Raw genomic sequence first — 21,601 nt, forward strand, 5'->3', positions numbered from 1 at the left:
AGGATCCTTTTCTCAGCTTTTTCCATCTCACCATGCTTGGACCCAGGACTCCCCTCTCTCCCAAATCCCCTCCCTGAACAATATACAAACCAGTCTGTGCTCAGCCTTATAAATATGGATTTTATAGAAAGGACCAATTCAAAACTGGTCAGATGCCACACGCCAGAGGCTTCCAGAACCACAGGGATGAAAAAACAAGAACAACAACAAAAACAAAACAAAGCCCAAACAGAACAAACAAAAACACCCCAGACCCAACTGCCTGAAAAATCAAGGTCTCAGTTAACCAAGGCTTTTTCTAAAGAAACACATGGCTCAGGGCGGAGACCCTAAAGCCTGAACAAGTACCCAGAGCAGAAGGAAAACAACCAAATTCAAACCCACTGGCCCCCCACGCTGTCAAGAGCGAGGCAAAGGGCTTCACAGCTTTTTTTTTTTTTTAAAGCGGTGGTGATGGTAAATAGCTTAAATAATGGGAGGAGGGAAATTTTTATAGTTCAACTTTCTTTTTCCTTCCCCTTGGGGGAAGTGGAGAGACTAGTTGCTTGAGCTTAAGGAGAAAACTGATTTTTATTGTTTTAATGGGGAAAACATGTAGAAATGGCAGGCTGCCATGAGACGTACCCAGTCTGATCTGTGATCGAATGGCCCCCGATTCCTGAAGAGGAGGTAAGCCCTGGCACAGGTTAGGAGAGGTACCAGCCTTGGGTGCTGCAGCCTCTTGGGAGAGAGAACACAGCTCCAGAGACAGAGAATGGGGATGGCTAGGGGGGAGCAGAAGGGGGCCAGGATGGGGGAACCCTTAAGTAGTACCAAAATTAGCTGCCGTCTGCTCCCTGCTGGTGGGTCCCTGGGGTGGAGAGTGGCAGGAAGGGTGCTAGGGCTGAATGGAGAAGAAACTTGAGATGCTAGTAAAAAACACCCTCCACGAGGGTCCCTGGCCCTGGGTCTTAAGAATAGAAAACCAATGGGGGTCAGTCAGTCAGAGTGCTTTCTTAGGTCACCCCCCCGAACCCCAGCTCAGTCTGGAGGGGGTGACACTGCCCGGACTGGGGGTAGGTAGGGCTGGTGACCAAGTCCTGGCGCTCGGCACCCACGGAGAGGGGTGGGCATGGTGGGCTCCCCCCCTCCCCTGGCTTCACCTCCCCTCCTCCCGGCCAGCCCGGCCCCCGCCCCCACCAGGCCCATTGCAGGGCAGCACCCAGTTGTTATCGTGCAGACCCAGGCGGCAGCCAGGCGTCTCTCGATCGGCTCGGCGGCAGCACATCCAGTAGGAGCGTCCGTAAGGCAGGTCATGGTGGTAGGGCTTAGGGTGCCAGCGGCAGAGGGACACGTCGCCCTTCTCGTACCTCTTGCGGCACTGCTTACAAGGGTCATCGCGGTAGAGGGGGTCTCGGCTCCAGCGCGAGTCTGTGGCCCGAACACCAAACGCTTCGATGATGCCCTTGAAGTGGTGGCAGGTGCACTTGAGGGCGGCCAGGGCCCGCGTGGGCAGGAAGCTGAAGATCTTGACCAGCACGTGCTCGGGAAGCAGAAGCATGTACTGCCGCGGCTCCAGCAGTCTCTGGATCTTGAAGCGGATTTCCAGGAAGTCGTGTGACACGTGCCGGTACAGGCGGCACAGGGAGGTGTCTGCTGTGCCCTCAGCGTCATCTGGGCCTGGTGCCGTGGCCGGCGAGTCTGCTGGGGGTGGCTCGGGAGGCCCGTCTGGCCCCCGGGACTGGAGGAAGAAGAGCTGGCCAGGTGGGGGTGGCTCCTCAGGACTGACCGTCAGGCACACTGTCTCCTCCTTCACATTCTTGGTACCATCCTTGCCAAAGAAGATGCACTCGTCCACCACGCCTGTCACCACCACATCCACGTGGAAGCCGGATGCTCCGCAGTCCCGGGCAGGGGGTGGAGGGGGTGCCGGGGGAGTGTCCTCGGGCCTGGCAGGGGCTGGGGCCTCCCCCTCGCTGGCTTCGTCTGCCCTGGCCAGAAGGAACTCCACGTTGCTAGGGAGGGCGTCCCGAGAGGGACTGATGAGCTGGTACAGGTCACAGGTAATCTTGTCCTTGGCTCGGGCCCCTGGTCCTGGGCTGCCCGGGTAGGCACAGCCTGGCCGGCCCCCACTCCCGTTGGGCAAGCTGCCGTCTGGCGCACGGGGCTCTCGGCCATTGGAGATACGGAAGGCGATGCGTACCTCCCCGGGGCCTGGCCCAGGCCTCTCCTCCTTGCGGAGGCCCTTGGCTGGAGGGTTGTCCCGCTGGGCCTCGAAATGAGCCACCGCCTCAGCCACACGGCTGCAGTCCCCGCCACCGGACCGCCGTTCAGACCCCAGCCCCTTGGCAGAACCACCCTGCTCTGCCGACACAAAGACCACAGGCGCCGGGGTGCCGGGGTGTGGATAGTTCTGCAGGGCCAGGGCCGCCCGCTGTTCCACCAGGGCCACCATCTCAGCCACAGAGAGCAGGTCCACATCCTCACTGGCTGCGGCTGGGGTCCCCTGAGCAGCAGGGGGCCCCTCCCGGCCCCCTGGGTCCGGCGGCGCTTTAGTAGGCTCAAGACAGCGCCTCCGCCGCTTGGCCTTGGAGCTGTCGCTGCCCCAGTGCCCCTTGACCTTCATGGAGCTGGCCCGGCTGCCGCCACCACACTGGTGGGCCACAAAGAAGGCCACCTTCTCCTTTGTATTCCCAGGCTTGATCACATACCACGTGTCCAGCAGGACTCGACCCTCGTCCCCAGCAGCTGCTGCCGAGAGGAGGGGGGCAGGCTGGGAGGAAGGGGCCTCCGTGGCCAGGGCGGGTGGGGTGTTCTCTGAGTGGGCAGGCCCATGGTCTGGCTCAGCCCTGCTGCCTGCCTCAGAACAGGCCGGCGGCTTGAGGGCTGTGGAAGGTGGGCGCGGCTGGTTCTGTGAGTAGGTGCCAAAGGGCCGAGGGCACCACAGCTGGAAGGGCAGGAGGCCGCCACGGTCCATTCTGGGGAATGGTGGCCGACGGGCGGGGATCACTGCATCTCAGGACCTGGATGGTGGTGGCGTACTCCACAGGCCACCTGGACACGGGAAAGAGGAGGTTGGGAAGCTGGAAGAGCCTGCCCTCCCGGGGCCACCCTGACCTCAGCCCGTCCTGTCGAAACGGACCAAGTGAGACCACCAAGAACTCTACTCCTGCCCCACGGCACGGGTGAGCCAATGGAGGGCCGCCGAGGGGATGGGACCTCTCTTAACACTGTGAGCATGAACGGAGAAGGCAGCTTGCTCCAACCCTATGGAGGCCTCCTGCTGTCATGCTCTTAAACTTCAGTGAAAATATCCCCCGACAGACAGCTCCTCCTTTCTCTATTTGGTCATCCAGCAGCCAGTTCCTGAAAAGACAAGAATCCCCAGCCCTGCCCACAGCTATCGACTCAAACCCACAGAAGGAGCGAGAAGGGTTGGGAAGGGGGAATCTGAGGCCAAGCCTGAAAGGCCCTTAAGAAACTGGCTCCTCCCAGCTCATGGGGCCCTTTAAGGATTTCTTAAAGCCGTGTATCCTCCCCCAGAAAAACGCATACACTTGCATAATACTGTGCAGGTAATTTCCTTAGGCATATCTACAGACCTCTGGGAGAAGAAAGCCTGTTCTAGCCCAGCCAGCATGGCTCAGTGGTTGAGTGTCGACCTGTGAACCAGAAGGTCACAGTTCAATTCCCAGACAGGACATATGCTTGGGTTGCGGACTTGATCCCCAGTGTGGGGTGAGCAGGAGACAGCCAATCAATGATTCTCTCTAATCATTGATGTTTCTCTCCCTCTTCCTCTCTGAAATCAATAAACATATATTAAGTAAAAAAATAAAAAAGAAAGCCTGTTCTAGTCTAGCCTCACCAAGTTGCACAGGTAAACTGAGGTCAGAGTGAGGAAAGGTTACATGGTGCAAGACCAGACCCTCAAACTTGCTTTCGGGACTTTTCAATTTAGGCGCCCCCCCCCCCCCTTTTTAAATATACTTGTATTGATTTCAGAGAGGAAGAGAGAGGGATAGAAAGATAGAAACATCAATGATGAGAGAATCATTCATTGATTGGCTGCCTCCTACACACCCCCTACTGGGCATCGAGCCCTCAACCTGGGCATGTGCCCTTGGCCAGAATCGAACCTGGGACCCTTCAGTCTGCAGGCGGATGCTCTATCCACTGAGCCAAACCAGCTAGGGCCAGGCTCTCTTAATAATGACCATTTTATTTTGCAACAATTTGGTGTGCATGACCTAATCTCGAGACAAATCTGCTTATGAGTCAGACATGACCACTTGTCACTGCAGGAACAACAGGTAGCATATCCCTGTCTCAATCCTTCCCTGACCCATCTGTCTCCAGACATTTCGAAACCAAAATACCTTCCAAACCTCAAACCTTCCACATGTCTATAGACCAGAGGTCAGCAAACTACGTATAGCCCGTGAGCCAAGGCTGGCCTACAGACTGTCTTTGCAAATAGTTTTATTAAAACTTGCTTATTTTTTTATGGCTGCTTTCCTGCTACAATGGAAGAGTTGAGTAATTGCAACAGAGAACACATGGTCTCGCAAAGCCTACAACATTCATTATCTGGACCTTTATGGAAAAAGTTTGCTGACCCTTGAAGTACAGACTATCCTTGTAAATACAGGCAATTCCACAAATACCACTAAAACCCCATCTTTCATGATCCATTCAATATCGACAGCCTCCAAACACCCACAGACGCCAGTCACAAAGCCAGTTCCAATCCTAAAAATCTTTGCCGCTGTTATCCCTAATCCCACCTACCACAAAAATTCTTACAGCCCTGCTGAAATTCCAGTTCCTTACTAAAAAAAAAAAAAAAAAAAATTACATACAGCCCCTAAGACCTATAGATGCCTAAGTTTACTAAACCACCAATACATCTAAATGCCCAGGAATGGACATTAACACAGCAAAGGTGCTATCCCTCTCAACTTAACCACCCCGAAATCCTCCGATCAGTTCCTATCCTCATCTCCAGAATACCAATGCCCCCCAAAATATCCAGACCCTTCCAAACTCTACTTTAAACTTCCAAACCTATAAATATCCCCTCCAGCACAGAAGACCCCAATCTCAAGGAACCCCTCACAAATCCCAGCCTACCAAGAACTCCTACACAGTAATTTCCCAAACTCACAGATGCCCGAAAAGTCCAGTTTTCTGAAATCCCATACTCACCTCAAACTCTTTCTAAACCTTCACGTTATTCCCTAATTAATTATACAGAAGCCTCCAAAATCGCAAAATAACTCGCTAACACATAAACACTCCCTAATACATAAAAGTAACCAAACCATACATTTCTCATCAAAGGACCCCTCCCCCCAAGAAACCCTACAAATGTTTTAATAGCAGCCATGTGCTTACTGCATGTCACTGGGAGCTAATTAGGCAATGTTCTGACAATTCCTGCTAATACTCCTGGTCCCCAAGAAGCAGGCAGTGCATTAGTCCCTGTGTCCAGATGAGGCACAGAAAGGATAAACCCCAAATCTGAAGCCAGATAGGCAGGAAGAAGTAGGGACAGGCAAATGCCCAGGCGTTCTTGCTCCAGAATTGGAACGCCTGTATTCTTTACTTTGCTTCTAAGTCTCTCCGTGAGCTCCTCAAATCATATATCCACCAAACATCCCAAACCACAAAAGAGGCCCCTAAAACACACCGAACCTGCCACATTATATCACATTATAAAAGAAACCCAAACCCCAAGGCACCCTCTAAGCTCAAGGGAACCCCAAGTATTCCCAAACCCAGCATACACTTGCCCAAGGCCCAAAATATCGCTTCACTACAAAGGGAATCTCCCAATTTTGTAAACGCCCCCCCCCCGAATTCGCCAACCCCCTGAGACGACCCTCAAAAGCTAGACACGCCCCCAAGGCACCCTCACCCGCGAGCCCCGCCCCCTGCGGCGGGAGAAGCTGGAAGCCCATACGCATGCGTACAAGAAGGAACGGGCCCGCCCACTCACTCCTTTCCTCCGGCAGTCGCGCGGTTGGGAGCACGACTAGTTTCCCTCCGCCCCTTTGTTGACAGAATCGCGCGTGACGTCCCCAGCCAATGAGCGGCTGCTGTTCGGGGCCGTGCCCATATAAGGAAGGCCTTGGCCAAGGGGCCCAACTTCGAAAGAGGGAGGAGTAGGCAAGAGGTGACGAAGGAGGTGTGGAAACAGCGGCACGTAAGAGAACGAGGAACAATTCCTAACTTCCTGCTAAACGGAGGAACAAGGCCGGGACCGAGGCCACCGCATTCAAGGAGAGGTTTATTACAGGACGTTCCCTTTAAACAGGAGCCCTGATTGACAACTGAGATTTAAAGGGCCAAACAGCTCTGAGATTGAGACTCCAGGGCGGAAGCAGGCAAGCAGGAAGATCTGAGAGTGCCCAGCTTTGGTTGGGAACCATAGGGGCCAAGATTTGGGACAGCGGGATCACCTCACCCTGAAAACCAAATAGCGGAACTCTGCGACGGCTACGGCCAGGCTAAACCCCTGGGCTTGGCATTCAAGGCTCAGGTCCTGTATCCAAAAAGAACCTCTCCTTCCAGCCTTTCCAACGAGGCACCCCAAATCTGACTCAGACTTAGTAATAAAAAAATATTGAACACCTCAGCAATGACTTTTAAATACTGATTACCTGTTAAAATACTTATATAATTTAGTTAAATAAAATACGAAATCTCTTTTTGACCTTTTTAATGTGGCTAATAGAAGATTTTTTAACTACACATATGGCTTGCATTATACTAGTATTTCTATTGAACAGCGCTAATATAGATCCTTTTAATGCTGGGCTGATTGAAGAGGCACCCAAAGGTGCCTCCACTGCAGGCGCCTGTCCAGGCATCACTTATTCCCCCACCACACTGCTCCAGCCATCTCACACATCGCAGCTAGAAGGGTCTGGCACAAACCTGACCCTGTCCCTACCCAGTTCAAAACATGCCAAGACTCCTCAGTGCTCTTGGGGAAAAGCCCAGGTACCTGACCAATCCAGCCCCATCCCTCCCTAGTCCTCCACACCCGCAATGGGCACCTAATCAGCATAGAGAGTAGTTAAAATAACCTTTTTGATGCTCAGCAGGAGCTATTATCATCTGCACTATATGAAGAAACTGAGGCAGGACAGGCTGACTAACCAGCCCAAGGCCATACTGAACTGGTGTGACGAGCATATTACTGTGCTCTACTCTCTCACTATATATTTGCTGGGGTCTCTGCTCAGCCATCCCCTCTTCCAAGATGCTAACCCCCAGGCTGGGTCAGGCTCCACCTCTGGGCTCCCACCCTTGGCCTTGTTATCTACACTGAGTGGCCAGATTATTATGATCTCTAAATGCATAATAATCTGGCCACTCTGTGTGTGTGTGTGTGTGTGTGTGTGTGTGTGTATGTGTGTGTGTGTGTATTAGAGGCCCGGTGTATGAATTTGTGCATGGGTGGGGTCCGGCCAGCCTGGCCAGGGGGAGGGGACATGGGCAGTTGGTCGGCCTGCCTGCTGGTCGAACTCCTGGTCGAGGGGACAATTTGCATATTAGCCTTTTATTATATAGGATACACACTGAGTGGCCAGATTATTATGCGTTCAGAGATCATAATAATCTGGCCACTCTATTCCTCAGAGCTCTTTCCCTCTAGTCTTTGCATTTGCTGTTTTTGATAACTAGAATGCTTTCCCCTCAAATCTCCACATAAGCTCAATTCCTTATTTCATTCCAGTCTTTGCTCAAATGTCACTTTAACAGAGAGCCTTCCCTCAGCCTTCTTCCTGGAAACTACCCACCTGCCCAGAGGGGGACCTTTGGGTTCCCTTGTCCCAGCCCTGCCCACTCTGGGTCATCACTGCCTAAAGATGGATTAGTCTCCTCCCCTGGACTGGAAACCCCCTGGGGGAGGGGAGGAAGGGCCAGACTATCATGGCCATCATGGTGTCCCCAGCAGCACTGCCCAGCATGAGACCAGACGAACCAAAGCTCCCTTCCCTGCAGCGCCACTCCATGTCCTTCCTTCATGAGGCCTTGGCAGTCTCAACTCTGTTTCACACCCAGATCTGTCTGTGTCCTAGCTGGAGGGGTCACTGGGGCAGAATTTGCTAAATCCTCACACACTGAGCCAGGAAAAGGCCCTACGTTAGATCAGCTTCCAGAAAATGATCACAACACAGAAAAGCAAAGTAAAAAGATGAAAAAAGACTGAACAAGCAACCACGAACAAAGAGACAAGTAGAGTGACATTACCACTTACATTTTTTTTTACAAAAGCAAAAGCTATTATTAGGGACAAAGATGGTGATAAAACAAACTGACCCATTATACAAAAAATTTCTCAACATAAGTGCTCCTAAGGCAGAAACCTTAAGTAAATAAGTATCATGTCGTAATTTGGCCTCAAAATAGAAACAGTCTTGATTAAAAACAAAAAACTATGTAGCTTAATTACTTGATAGTAAAATAAGAGAAAAATAGTCAGCGATCTAAATTAAAGACTCAAGACAGGCGCTAGAATATGCTTTTAACAATATTTAAGGCTGTTTTTCCCTCGCTGTTAGGCTCAGTGATTAGAGTCAAGGGCACGCACCTTGGTTGCAGGCCCTTTTCCTGGCCCGCGTTAGCATGTGTTTGGGAGGCAACCAATCAATGTGTCTCTCACATCAATGTTTCTCCCTCTCTGTCTCTTCCTCTCCCTTCCACTCTCTCTAAAAATCAATGGGGGGAAAATATCCTTGGGTGAGGATTAACAAAAAAATATATACATTTAAGGCTGTTTGGACGAATGCACTGTGAAAAGCAGTCTTAATGAATTCTTTAATGTATGTCTAAAACATGGTATAATACACAAGGTATTCTTGCCACTGGATAGTCTTCAATAAAAGTTTAACTGCAAAATAACAACAACAACAACAATAATAATAATAAATGCTCCTAATACTATAGCCTCAAAATATATACAGCAAAAAACAAGATAACAGAGAGTTTGACACATCCACAATTGTAATGACAAACCTTAACATCTCTCTCCATATAGATCACTTGAAAAGATAAAATTAGTAAGGATCCCAACCACATAATGAATACCCTGGACGGGTTGCCCCCAACAATTTGAGAATCGACATTTTACATCCCTAGCCTGACAGTCAGAGGTTCTCCTGCATGCTGGCCCTGGGTTGGGTGCTCGGGACACAGAGATGACACTGAGCTCACCAGGAAGAGCTCATGGGAAAGGGGCAGACATCCGAAGGAGCAATCAGGACCACCATGAATATATTAGAGAGAAAATGATGGCCACAACAGCAGTTACCACTTGAGCACTCACTGGGAGCCAGGCTTTGCTCTCGGTGCTCTATAAACATTAACCCACTCAATTCTCATCTCTCACTATTTTTAATCTCATGCCAAAGATTAGGAAATGGAGACACTGAATGGCTAAGTAATTGGCTTTGGACACAGCTTTGTGGCAAGAGCTTTGAATCGAATGAACTTGGCTGTCTCCAGAGCACAAGTTCATGGTTTCATTCACTGAGTATACGGAAAACTTTGCAAGGATCATCTTGTTCAGTCCTCAGTACCTTTGCGCTCTCTGTTCCCCCTGCCCAGGATGCTCTTCCCTAGAATCCACAAGGCTTTCCCCCTTACTCCTCCAGGTTTGGCTCAGAAATCACCTTCATGAGACCTTCCTTGATTTAAAACTGCAGCACATCCCCCACCCCCACCCCCACAGACATATACCCCTTCCCTGATTTATTTCCTCCTTAGCATGCATTACTATCTATACCGAGTGGCCAGATTATTATGATCTCTGAACACATAATAATCTGGCCACTCAGTGTATAGCCTATATAATAAAAGGCTAATATGCAAATTGTCCCCTCGACCAGGAGTTCGACCAGCAGGCAGGCCGGCCTACCGCCCATGTCCCCTCCCCCTGGCCAGGCTGGCTGGACCCCACCCATGCACAAATTCATGCACCAGGCCTCTAATGTATATATATATATATATATATATATATATATATATATATATACACACACACACACACACACACACACACACACACACACACACACTGAGTGGCCAGATTATTATGCATTCAGAGATCATAATAATAATCTGGCCACTCAGTGTAATATACTATAAACTTCACTTATAAAGTTTGTCAGCTTCCCCTCACTAAAATAAAAGCCCTTCTCCCCCACCCCGGCCGCCGGGGCACTATTTTTGTCTAGTTTTGTCACTGCTATACCCCCAGCTTCTAGAACAGCGCTGAGCACCTGGCTACTCTAAGTGTGGGCCCAGGGCAGCAGCCCCTGGGAGTGTCTGTTAGATATTCTGCAGCCTACACCTGCTGAGTAAGAGCATGATCTTCAACAAGATCTCTAGCACTGTGGTATGCACATCGGAGTTTGAGAAACAATGCCCCAGCGCCTCATAGGTGTGCAGCGTATCAGTCTGAGCGAGTGAACCAACGCCCAACACTGCCACTCACTCAGGACATCATCTATTTGGGACCTGGCGGGGGGAGGGGGAAAGCTGGTTCCAGCCACGTCCACCTGTGGAAATCCTGCGCCCAGGACAAAGGGGTCCTAATGCCCTCCCAAGCTGCATGCACTCTCTTCCTCTTGCAGCACCTGGCACTGCTGAATGACAACGACCTCCGCTCCACCTGTGGGTTTCTGGGAGGCTGGGGCCTCTCCTCAAAGGCGCAGCTCCAGCCTGCACACTTGGCTCACTGGGATAGTTCAGCTCTTCCCACCCCATCCGAGCCAGAGAGCGCTTTCCAGACACAAATCGCCCATAGCACTCCCCTGCTTAAAACCCTTCCACGAAAGGTGCAAACTCATAAAAAAAAATAAAAACACGTGTCCATAAACCCTTGCTCAGGAAGCTACTGGAGAATTTGCTTCTCCAAAAATGAAGGGGTAACCAAGAAAAATGAAGCGATCAGATTAGATAAATATGACCCAGCCCAGAAAAGAGGCAAGAGGAATCCCAGGGAGAGACCAGGACAAGCGGTGCAGGTCGAGGGAGGTCTCCAGAAACGCCCAGAAGGAGAAAGGCTGATAATTAAGGAGCTAAGTGTGCAGCTTAAGATGTAAACAACATCAACAGCAAATCAAAGAAATAAGAAATGGTAAAAAACAGATGCTGCCCCCCTCTCCCCCATGCCGATTCCCCTTCCCCCACCTTGGGGTGCCTCCATCCCAGCGTCAGGGCCGTCAGGGTCATGCCCAGCACAGGGCTGGGCACAGAGCAGGTGCTCAGGGCATACACTTGCTCAGTCACACAGGAATTAGCGGCAGGGCAGCACGGCCCTATTACTGGTCCTGCTCCTTCTATCCCCAGCTCTCTAGACCCTGCCTCCCACCCCACCCCACTCTGTCCATAATCCTGATCCATCCATGCCCATCTTGGCTTTTTGGCTTCAGGATCTGCTGACCTCTCTCTGGCAAGTTTTCCTTTCTTTCTTTTTTTCCTTCTCTCTCTTTTGTTTAAAGGCAGACTGCCACGTGCAGCGCCTCATTTGGATGTGTCCGGAGTCTCGGAAGCTTGACTACCCTACGTTCTCCTACAAATGGACCTTGAGAGCTTGTTTGGAGGTTCTAACGGGAGCGCAGCTACTCGTATACCCTTGACCGAACACCGGTCCTCTCCTCTGGGGGGAAGGTCGTCCTCTTCGACCCAGCGTGCAGCTTCAGGAGGGATGCACATGGATCGGTGAGGGAGGAGGGGGACACCCGCCTAGCCAGCCAGATCAGCCGAATCAACCCTGGCGATCAATGGGGTGACAGATGTCGCAGCCAGATCGCCCTCACATCCAAGTTTTCCTTTCTGACTAGTTAATAAGGTCGCTAACAGTAGGAATCATATAAATCCAAATGGTCAGGGTCTAGAGACCCAGGACACAGGCAGAACCCAGGAAAGGCCTGTCAGCACCCCCGTGCTCCCCACTTCGTGGGTGTGACCTCAGGCAGGATGCTTAACCCTCCATGCCTTAGTTTCCCCCACTGTAAAATGCAGATAATAACAGCACCCACTCACGGGTTAGCTGATGATTCACTAAGATCAACCATGGAGAGCATTCAGTGCCAGCTAGGCACCAAGGGGAGCCTCATTATTCAGGGGCTGGGGTTATTAAAAAAAAAGTAAGACTGCCTAAGAGTTTGGAAATCACTGATGGGAGCCAAAGACTTCTTCTCTCTTTATTTCACACTAGAGGCCCAGTGCATGATTGAATCATGCACGCGTAGGGTCCCCTACACGCTTTCGCTTTTCGCGGTGGAGCTGGGTGCCTGTCCGCTGGTGCCCGCGGATCTGGCCGTTGAGAGGCACAGGGGGCGGGAGTCCCGCCCCCTGCGCCTCTCAACAGCAGGGTAGCCCCCCTCAGTGGCAGCGGATCTGTGCCTCTCAATGGCCGGATAGGCCACCCCGAGTCCCGCCCCCCAGCCTCCCGCCGCCCGATTGGGCGTAGCGAAGTGATGGTAATTTACATGTTACTCTATTATTAGATAGGAGGATTCTGAAATTAAACTGATCCTAGTCCCTCAAAAGAACCAAGATATAGCCATTCCTTTGTTACTGTTAGGTATTGGATCTTACTTATTAATTGAGCAGATATTTACAGAGCAGCTACTGTGTGCCAGGCACTGTTCTAGAGAGAGGGACAATAAACACACAGTAAGTTTCAAGGTGGCAAGTGCTATCAGAAACAAACAGAGTAAGAGGGATCGGGAAGTATAGGAAGGAGGAAGGTCAGATCTTTTTCTGTTTTGTTTATTCATTTATTTTTTAATCCTCACCTGAGGAGATGCTTACTGATATTAGAGAGAAGGGAAGGGAGAGAGAGAGAGAAACATTGATGGGAGAGAGAAACATCGATTGGTTGCCTCCTGTATGCCGCCGACTGGGGATCAAACCCCCAAACTTTGGGTGTATAGGACGCTGCTCCAACCAATGGAGCCACACCAGCCTGGGTGGGAAGTTATGATCTTAATGAAGGTGTCAGATGGCACCACAAAGCAGGTAATAATAAGCCACGTCTTTTTTTTTTTCCCACTTATTATTTTTTTAATCCTCACCCAAGGGTATTTTTCCATTGATTTTTAAAGAGAGTGGAAGAGAGAGGGAAAGACAGAGAGAAATACTGATGTGAGAGAAACACATAGATTAGTTGCCTTCTGCACATGCCCTGAGCAAGCCCAGGCTAGGGAGGAGCCTGCAACCCAGGTACAGGCCCTTGACCGGAATCAAACCCGGGACCCTTCAGTCCACAGCCGAAGCTCCATCCACTGAGCCAAACCGGCTAAGGTAGCCGTGTCTTTTTAGAAGACCCGTGCTTTTAGGAATAATACGGATTACCACAGCTGCTAGAAATATACCATTAAAAGTGGTTAAAAAAAAAAGCGCAGCATTTTGTACAAGTAAGCTTCAGACAAACACAGGCTAAGAACACATTTAAGATGTCAAGAAAAGGCAAAATAACTTGGAACGCAGACATATTTTCTAAGACAAACAAATAAAGGAAAGAGGGGGGTTGGTGTCACATCACCCCGGGCGCCCAGACCTGACCTACAGGAACAAAGATGAATGAGAGGTTGGCAACTTTTCCCCAAAGCTATATGATTACAGATAATTCACTGAGAGTTGGAGACCAAGTGTTAAAAATACACGAAAACAATGACAAGCAGGCAAAGCTGGCATGAGGGGCTGAACGTGAATCAGTAAAAGAGAAACCCAAACCAGAAAAATGAGCACAAGTGCCACCAGAGCTGCAAAAGTGCCCCAGCGACGAGCTCCCCGAGGGCAGGCCCCAGCACACAGTAGGTGCTTTATCAACACTGTGGGCTACCCAAGAAATAAACCCACATTTCCCAGAAGAGAAAACTGAGGTCCAGAGGGGTTAAGTGACTTGCCCAAAGTCACACAGCTGATGGGTGATGGAACCAGGATTCAAATCTGGACGTTCTGGTTCTGGAGTGGACGCTCAATAAATTGTTCTTGAAAGAATGAAAATCATTAAAAGACTTCACACTTATTAAGGGCTTCCTAAGCACTAGTCATTTCATATATTAACCTCACCAACTCTTTACAAGAGCCTCACGGCGGGAATGTAGCCCCATGTTACATATGAGAAAACTGAAGTCCAGAGTGAGAACGCAACACGGCTAAGGACACACAGCGGCAGAGGGGGGGATTTGAACCCGGTCCTCTCTGACATCAATGCTTTTCTATCACAGTCAGAGAACTTGCAAGATAAACTCAGGACCAAACTGTTTCAAGATGAATTTACAAAGTTGCTGAATTGCCATGTGAGGCCCTAATGACCAAAATTGTGAGGGGTAAAAAAAACACAAAACCCACAGTTGTTAGAAATATTTCCTATTCATTGAAATACCTGGAATTGGGCCAGGCTGGGCATTGGCAAGTGAATTATTTATATTTGGCTGGGGATGGAGATGGGAATGAGGACAGATTGAGTTTCTGAGCACCCCCTCGGGGAGTCACCTTGGGAGCCCAGGGGTAGAGGATGGGGAATTAGAAGTCAGGATATGGGTGGACCTGGGAGAGAAAAGGAAGGAGGCAGCCTGGTTGGTGTCTCACTCACTGGTCCCTCTCTACTGCCTTCTGTATTTCCCATTCACGTTAAAAAAGAAAAAAGGCACTCGTGTACTGAGCACTTACTCCAAGCGCTTTACCTGTTTACCTCCATGAACCTCCATTATAACCGTCCCGGGGTTACGGATCCCATTCTATAGTTGAGGTGGGGCCAAAAGACTTGCCCAAGGTTACACAGCAAGTAAATGGCAGAACTAAAATTCAAACGGAAGAAAAGTCTCTGTCCCACTCATGACTCTATTCATGACACTGTACTTCAGTCCAAGGAGAGGGGACTAAATTACAGTGGTGAAAGCCAGACTCTGAGCCCGGATGCCTAGGTTGGAATCCTAAATCTACCATTTAATGCTGGATGACCTTGGGAAAGTTGCTTAACCTCTCTGTGCCTCTGCTGCCTTTCTGTAGAATGGAAATACCAGCACCTACCTCTGAGGAGTGTTGTCGGAACTAAATGAGTTAATGTGCACAAACAGCTAAGAACAGGGCCAGGCACTTCCTAAACAGTGTTAGCTGTAATCTAGTAAGTGTTAGCTGTAATAGACAGAGGGGAGCCCCTGCATGCTTCTGAACTAGGGTGTGCCCAGATCAGTGTCAGGTTTTCAGAAAATGCCCCCGGGGCTGGACTGAAAAGGAGGGAATCCATTAGCACCTGTGACCCAGTCACATTCCTGGGGTGGGGAACTTCTCACCAACAGCTCTGAGCCTGAGGACTCATTGCCAGCCAGGGCGCCTCCCCTCTTCTCAGTGGCAAGTTGTTCCCACAATACAGATAAGGGCACACTGAGTTTCAGAGAGGGGAGACTTGCACAGGCCACAAAGGAGTGGCAGAATAAGAGGATCTGAATGCTGGATCACCCACACCCATAAACCACTACACTTTTCTAAATCCCACTGGAGAAATAAGAATGCAAAAGGTTGTCTCGATGACCGGTCTGGTCCTATTACCTTACAGTTCTGACTGTCCAGTTTATCGGGAGTCTCTGGCTGGACTACAAAAACTATCGCTACATCCAGGCTCCTGATCTCATGTTCCCATCCCAGCCCCAGTCCTGGAGCCCAACTCATACACCACTCTACCATTGATTTCTCTTTCCCACTATCTAAACTTGCTCTCTGGTTCCCAATCCGACCCAGAGGCCCACATCCACCACATCCACAACTGGCCTCTCCCTCGAAACCTCCGGACCCCCTCATTCATCTAGCCCTGACCACCCATGCTTTTTCATATCCCCCAGGTTAACCCCCTCAAAACTGCCCCCATCAGGGCCTCTGCCTGGACGCCTAGTCCTTTCTCCAATTCAGGACTCCCTTCCCTAGCTCCGAGCCCCCTTACAATCAATCCCAAAGCTCGACTCCCTCACCACCTCCAACACCCATCCCCAGCCCCCATTCCTCCACTCCCTCCGGCTCCCATTCCCCCCAACCCCCTCCCTCCAGCGATTTCCCTTCGTCCAGCCCTTTCTTTAGTCCCTACCTTTTCCCTCTTGCCACCCGGTCCCGAACCCCCGCCTCGGCTCTTAAGCGTCCCCCGGCCCCCGCTCAGGGTTCTCACCATCTCCCCGCGCCGAAGCTCCCTCAGCTACGCGGGTTTCCCCCCACTCGCTCCTCTCCAGCCTCCCCTTCCGGGTTCCCGCCCCGAAGCCCGCTGGGAATTGGAGTCCGTGCGGCCACGGACTACACTTCCCAGAAGGCAGCACGGCCAAGCCTTGGAGGTGGGGAAGGAAGCAAACAGGGCGGGCAGAGGAAAAGAATGACTCTAAGTCCCTGGAGGCAAAGAGAGCACTTGGCAGCGCAGGCGCAAAGAGCGCCCCCGCCAGGCGCTCTGGGAGATGGAGTCCAGCCTCCTCCATTTTGGCCCGGGGCCCTTAGAAAGAGAATTGAGAAAATTGCAAAGGGACGGTTGTGAGAGGTGGAGAATTTGGGAAGGACAAGTTTATCGATTTACTTAAACTGATTAACACAATAATTAACAGTGCCCTGTATTTTGTCAAACACTTCCCCATCCACTTCCCCCCTGGTTTTCTTACCACCACCTCCTAATTTACAAATGAGAAAATTAAACTTTAGAAGGGAAGATACCCTATGCGCTAGGAACGTGTCCACATCGTAGTAGGAATACAAGCTCCACGAGGACAGGCACCTTTGTGTATCTTGCACAAACACCCGGAACAGCGTAAATAAGTGTAAAAACAGTGTAAATTCCCAACTTGCCGCATGTTAATTAGACACCCTGCAGACAACCCTAGTAAGAATTATTCCAAAATTATAAATATGGCAGAGATTAAACCTCTTCTCCATGGCAACCCAGCGAGAAAGTGATTGGCACTGAAATGTGTTGGACACCAGGGCCTCTATCCTGCATTCACTTTCCAGGCCATCCTCCTCAACGGCCATGCGTGAGCTTTCTAAAATGGAGAGTTTGCTACATCAGAGCACATACATCTTCGAGAAGGGAACTGCTACTAAGGCCCAATTCGAATTAGTAGCAGTTCCCTTCTCGAAGATGTATGTATTGCACTTCTGTGAGCCTTCCAGACAGAGCTGGGAAAATCACGGCTAAATCCCCAACTTGCCGCATGGTGCTTGGCAACAGTAGGCCCTCGTTAGATGCGCGCTGAAGGGAGAGAAGATGGAAATGGGATACTGGAGGGACTGAAGGGGGACAGTCCAGTCCAGAGGTGGCAGTTGAGAAGACCCCGCCTCCTCTCGATTAGGATCCGGGGGCCCAGGACCAGCTAGAGCCCTTAGGGGGCGTGGTCTGTCGAGGCGTGGCCAGGCGGGGCGGGACCCGCAGCACAAGCGTGCAGCTGACTGCGCGCTGATTGGCCGGCCCTTTGGCGCGCTCCAGCAAAGCAGAGCCAGGAGGCGCGAGGCCGAGTTCGCGCCATGCTGGAAGACAGGGCCCTGAGCCAGGCGCGCGTGCGCACGTCCACTTGCACCCTGCCCTTTCCCGCTTCCAATCTCGCGCCCAGCACTCTTGGCGGGAACTGTGGGGGCGTGGCTTGGCCACAGGGGGCGCACGCGGCTCGGCCCCAGGGGCGCACGCTTGCTCTTCTCAGGCCTCGCGCAAGGTCCCGGCGCCAGGGCATTCGCGCCTGCCCCACGCCTGGGATGGGAGCGAGGTGGCCGAGGCCGGCCTAGGGCCCGCGCGCACCGCCAGCCTTCCAGGACCGGCAGGAGACGCAGTTGGACCCGGCTCCCAAGTGTGGGGCTGGCGCTAAACCAGAAGGGGTGCCTCACGCCATTTTGCACGTCCTGAGGCGGGTGTTGGAGGCTGAGGGGAATTGGGGTGGGGAACTGACCGGCACGACCGGCCTAGCTCCACTCATGAGCAGCGCTTTGGGGCGGCGGCCTCCCGCTGGGGGCTTCCAGGGTTCCAGGGCGGAGGGGCCGGCTCCCACGCTCCGCCCCCCACGCGCCGTGCAGGTGGCGGCGGGTGAGGCGGGACTGGAATAGCAGCGCTGAGTCAGGGTTTGAGGCTGGGCCTGGGTTTGGGGATCCAGGCGCAAGTTTGAGATACTGCAAGGCGCTTGAATAGGTTCGGGGATCTGGGGTCTCGGGATTTGTGTCTGGCTGTAACTAGTTTTGGAATCTGAAGGCCTTGGATTTTGTGACTGGAAGCTTCCCTGTTGGAATCCGGAGGTCCTGATTTGGGGGGGTGGGAGTCGTCGTTTTGAGTCCTGGTGTATCATTTTGAGGGCCTGGGGTCATATTTGGGAGGATTGAAATCTCGGTGTAGATTTGGGGTCCAGAATCTCAATGTAGAGTACAGGGTATGAGATTTAGGGTCTGGAGTCACAGTTTGGAACCTTGAGAATTAAGTTTTAGGGCCTGGAGTCCCTGAAGTATGGGGCTTCAATTTTATTTTATTTTATTTATTTTTGTTGGGGTGGGGGCTTCAATTTTAGAGCCTGGGTCTCAGAGTAGGACTCACATTCGCGATCTCTGTTTTGGGGTTGGGGTCATCACATGAGGGTCTGAAGTGGCACTTTGAGGGTCTTGAGGTCTTTAGGATCTGAAGTCAATTTGGAAGGGCTGAGGTTTGCTTTGCGGGGCTTAGATTTCTTTAGGATTTTGGTTCTCATTGTAAGGTTTGTGGTCTGTTATTTTAATGTTAGGATTGGGGTCATATGTCTGGGTTAGAAGTTGACAGTTGATGGGTCTAGGGCATCTCAGTCTTAGAATGTAGGGTGTTTAGGTTTGGAAGGGCTCCTTTTCGGGTTCTAAACCCTCACTTTGGGAGTTTAAAGTCACATAGTTTTAGGGTCTTAGTATCACAGCCCGGGGATTTCAGGCCACAGTTTCCAGGCCTGGCGGTCTCCGTTTCAGGGTCTGACATCTCACTATTAAGACAAACTCTGAAGTCATCGTTTGGGAATTTGCTTTTTAGTTTTAGCTCTGGATCATGACGTAGAGGCCCCCAGCTTACAATGTGGGGTTCACGGGCTTCAGTGCAGAGTTTTGGGGTAATAATTTGGTTTGGGGGCCCATATCTGTGGGGCTTGGGAACACCATTTTGGGATGTCTGGTGTTCAAAGGAGCACCGCGGGGAAACGAAGGCTGCCCATCATGCCGCCCCTTCCTCCTGGAAGCCCGAGCTCACTAACACGTCTTTCTCTTTCCCTCTTTGCAGATGTGGGGTGCCAGCAGATATTTGTATTTCCCCGAAAGTCCCAAAGCCAGTTCTCTGAGTTCCAGTGACAGGTAACCACGCCCCCTCCCAATCTTCCTTACAGCTCCAGCCACTCTGGTGGACAATAATAGGAATAATGTTTACTGAGCATTTTGTTTTGCCAGAGTCTTTGCTAAGCCTTTTGTTTCTTTGATATGCTTTCTTTTTTATATGCTTTAATTATTTTTTAAATATATATATATATATTTTTTAAAATATATTTTTATTGATTTCAGAGAGGGAGAGAGAGATAGAAACATCAATGATGAGAGAGGATCATTGATTGGCTGCCTCCTGCACGCCCCGCACTAGGGATTGAGCCCGAAATCCAGGCATGTGCCCTTGGCTGGAATCGAACCAGGGACCCTTCAGTCCGAAGGCCGACGCTCTATCCACTGAGTCAAACCAGCTAGGGCCATATGCTTTAATTCTAACAACAACTCCACAAGGAATATAACTACCATTTTCAAGGTCAGAGAAGTCTGAGGTGGTTGGCAAAGATCATCTCTAAGCCCTTGCAGGCTTTGGCATTCTGAGTATCTTAAATGCTCTTCCTACCTTTCTTTTATTCACATATTCATTCTTCCATCAAGCACGTACCAAATGTCAGGGATCTTCTAGAGGGGATTTTCACAGCAGATTGAGGGTTGGATCACTTTTCTCCTTCCCTCCAAAGTCAGGATAAAGAAAAAATAGCCTGGCTGGTGTGGCTCAGTGGTTGAGCATCAACCTATGAACCAAGAGGTCACGGTTTGATTCCTGGTCAGGGCACATGCCTAGGTTGCAGGCTCAATCCCCAGCTGGGGGACGTGCAGGAGGCAGCCGATCAATGATTCTTTCTCATCACTGATGTTTCTATCTCTCTCTCTCTCCCTTCATCTCTGAAATCAATAAAAATATATTTAAAAAAAGAAAAGAAAACATAGTCCGCCCTTGCTGGTATGGCTCAGTTAGTTGAACATCATCCTGTACACCAAAAGGTCACCAGTTCAATTCCCATTCAGGGCACATGCCTGGGTTGTGGGCTTGGTTCCCTGCAGCTGTTCGATGTTTCTCTCTCCCTCTTCCTTCCTCTCTAAAATCAATAAAAACTTAAAAAAAAAAAAAAAAAGAAGAAGAAGAAGGAAAAAATAGCCAGAGGTCATCATATACCCTACTGTTCCCAGCTCCCCCCATGATTTTCTGTCCATTCATCTCTTCATTTATTAACTCCAAAAATAAGTGTCTACTTTGTTCAAGTTCTCTACTTAGGTACTGTGCTCAGAAGGAGCACTCTGAAGAAAATGAAGAATGCCTGTCCCGCTGCCCATTTCTCCTGGAATCCCAGAGGTCACCAGCAATGCATTCTCTTTCCCCCCTTTCTAGATGTGGGGTCCTTGTATTAAGAAAGACTCTTAGTTGCAATTAACAGAAACCTAGCTGAAACCAGCTTGAGCCTAAAAGGGGATTTACTGGATTCTTTAAACAAAAAATTCAGAGGCATCAGGCTTCGCTGGCTCCAGGTGGGGGTTAATGGTGTTGACATGAAACTGCCTTTCTCAGCTCAGCTATGGTCCATGTTGGCTTCCTTCTCCAGCAGGCTCTCCCTTTGTTAGGATACGATGGCTTCCAGCAGCTCTAAATCCAGATCTTGCTAACTTGACAACCCCAGCACAGTGTCACTCCAGAATCCATGGACTCTCATTGGCCAAACCTAGGTTAGGACCCCAATCCTGAACCAATCTGCTTGCCTGGACCTTGCTTCTGTGCTCCCTAGTGGGAGGGGAGGTTGATGTTAGCCTCTCTGAGCCACATGGACTGAGAGAGGGGCAAGGGTGTTCCCCCAAAGGAAACTATTACCAGAAAAAGGGGGGATTGGATGTTGGTCAACCCAAAACAACAGGTTTATCAATCATAGTCATACAATAAATACCTCCACCCCATTCTCTAATATCCTTCATCCCTAAATCATTCTGACAAATGACTGTTTACCTTCTGTCTTGAACTAATCTTTTGTGAGCACTCCCTACGTTCCAGGTACTATGTTGAACACCTTCCTGACAAGATCAAACTTCCTAGCCACCTGCATTTTATAAATGAGTTAAAAACAGGCTCAGAGAGATGAAAGCAATTGCCAAAAGTCACACAGCCAGTGGCAGAGCTGGGATTCCAGTCTAGGTCTGTCTGCTTTAAAAGTTGAAGCCTATAGCCAGTTATTATGCTGCCTCTCGGGATTGCTCCCTGATTTGTTCCACTTTGGGGCAGCTCTAACTCTTAAGTTCCTGTGCATGTTAGAGCAAATTAAGGACCAGGCCTTGGTTTTCCCACGCCTTA

At 50.5% G+C, this 21,601-nt stretch overlaps 1 protein-coding gene across 3 annotated transcripts; it reads right to left on the reverse strand.

Moving 5' to 3' along the window:
* Window positions 1-100: 100 nt before the first annotated feature.
* Window positions 101-16,241, reverse strand: FBXO46 (F-box protein 46). Of its 3 annotated transcripts, none has more exons than XM_079759473.1 (2): window positions 16,169-16,241; window positions 101-3,033 (listed from the first exon to the last, which is right to left on the reverse strand). In XM_079759473.1, the coding sequence occupies exon 2, from the start codon at window positions 2,954-2,956 to the stop codon at window positions 1,139-1,141; it is 1,818 nt and encodes a 605-aa protein (XP_079615599.1). In that variant the 5' UTR covers window positions 2,957-3,033; window positions 16,169-16,241; the 3' UTR covers window positions 101-1,138. The 3 variants fall into 3 exon arrangements, with proteins under 3 accessions (XP_079615599.1, XP_079615600.1, XP_079615601.1); XM_079759474.1 differs by having other exon boundaries at window positions 16,091-16,201; XM_079759475.1 differs by lacking the exon at window positions 16,169-16,241 and adding an exon at window positions 14,697-15,747.
* Between the last annotated feature and the right edge of the window lie 5,360 nt (window positions 16,242-21,601).

Source organism: Cnephaeus nilssonii (assembly GCF_951640355.1).
Source record: "Cnephaeus nilssonii genome assembly, chromosome: 20".
NCBI classification, from domain to species: domain Eukaryota; kingdom Metazoa; phylum Chordata; class Mammalia; order Chiroptera; family Vespertilionidae; genus Cnephaeus; species Cnephaeus nilssonii.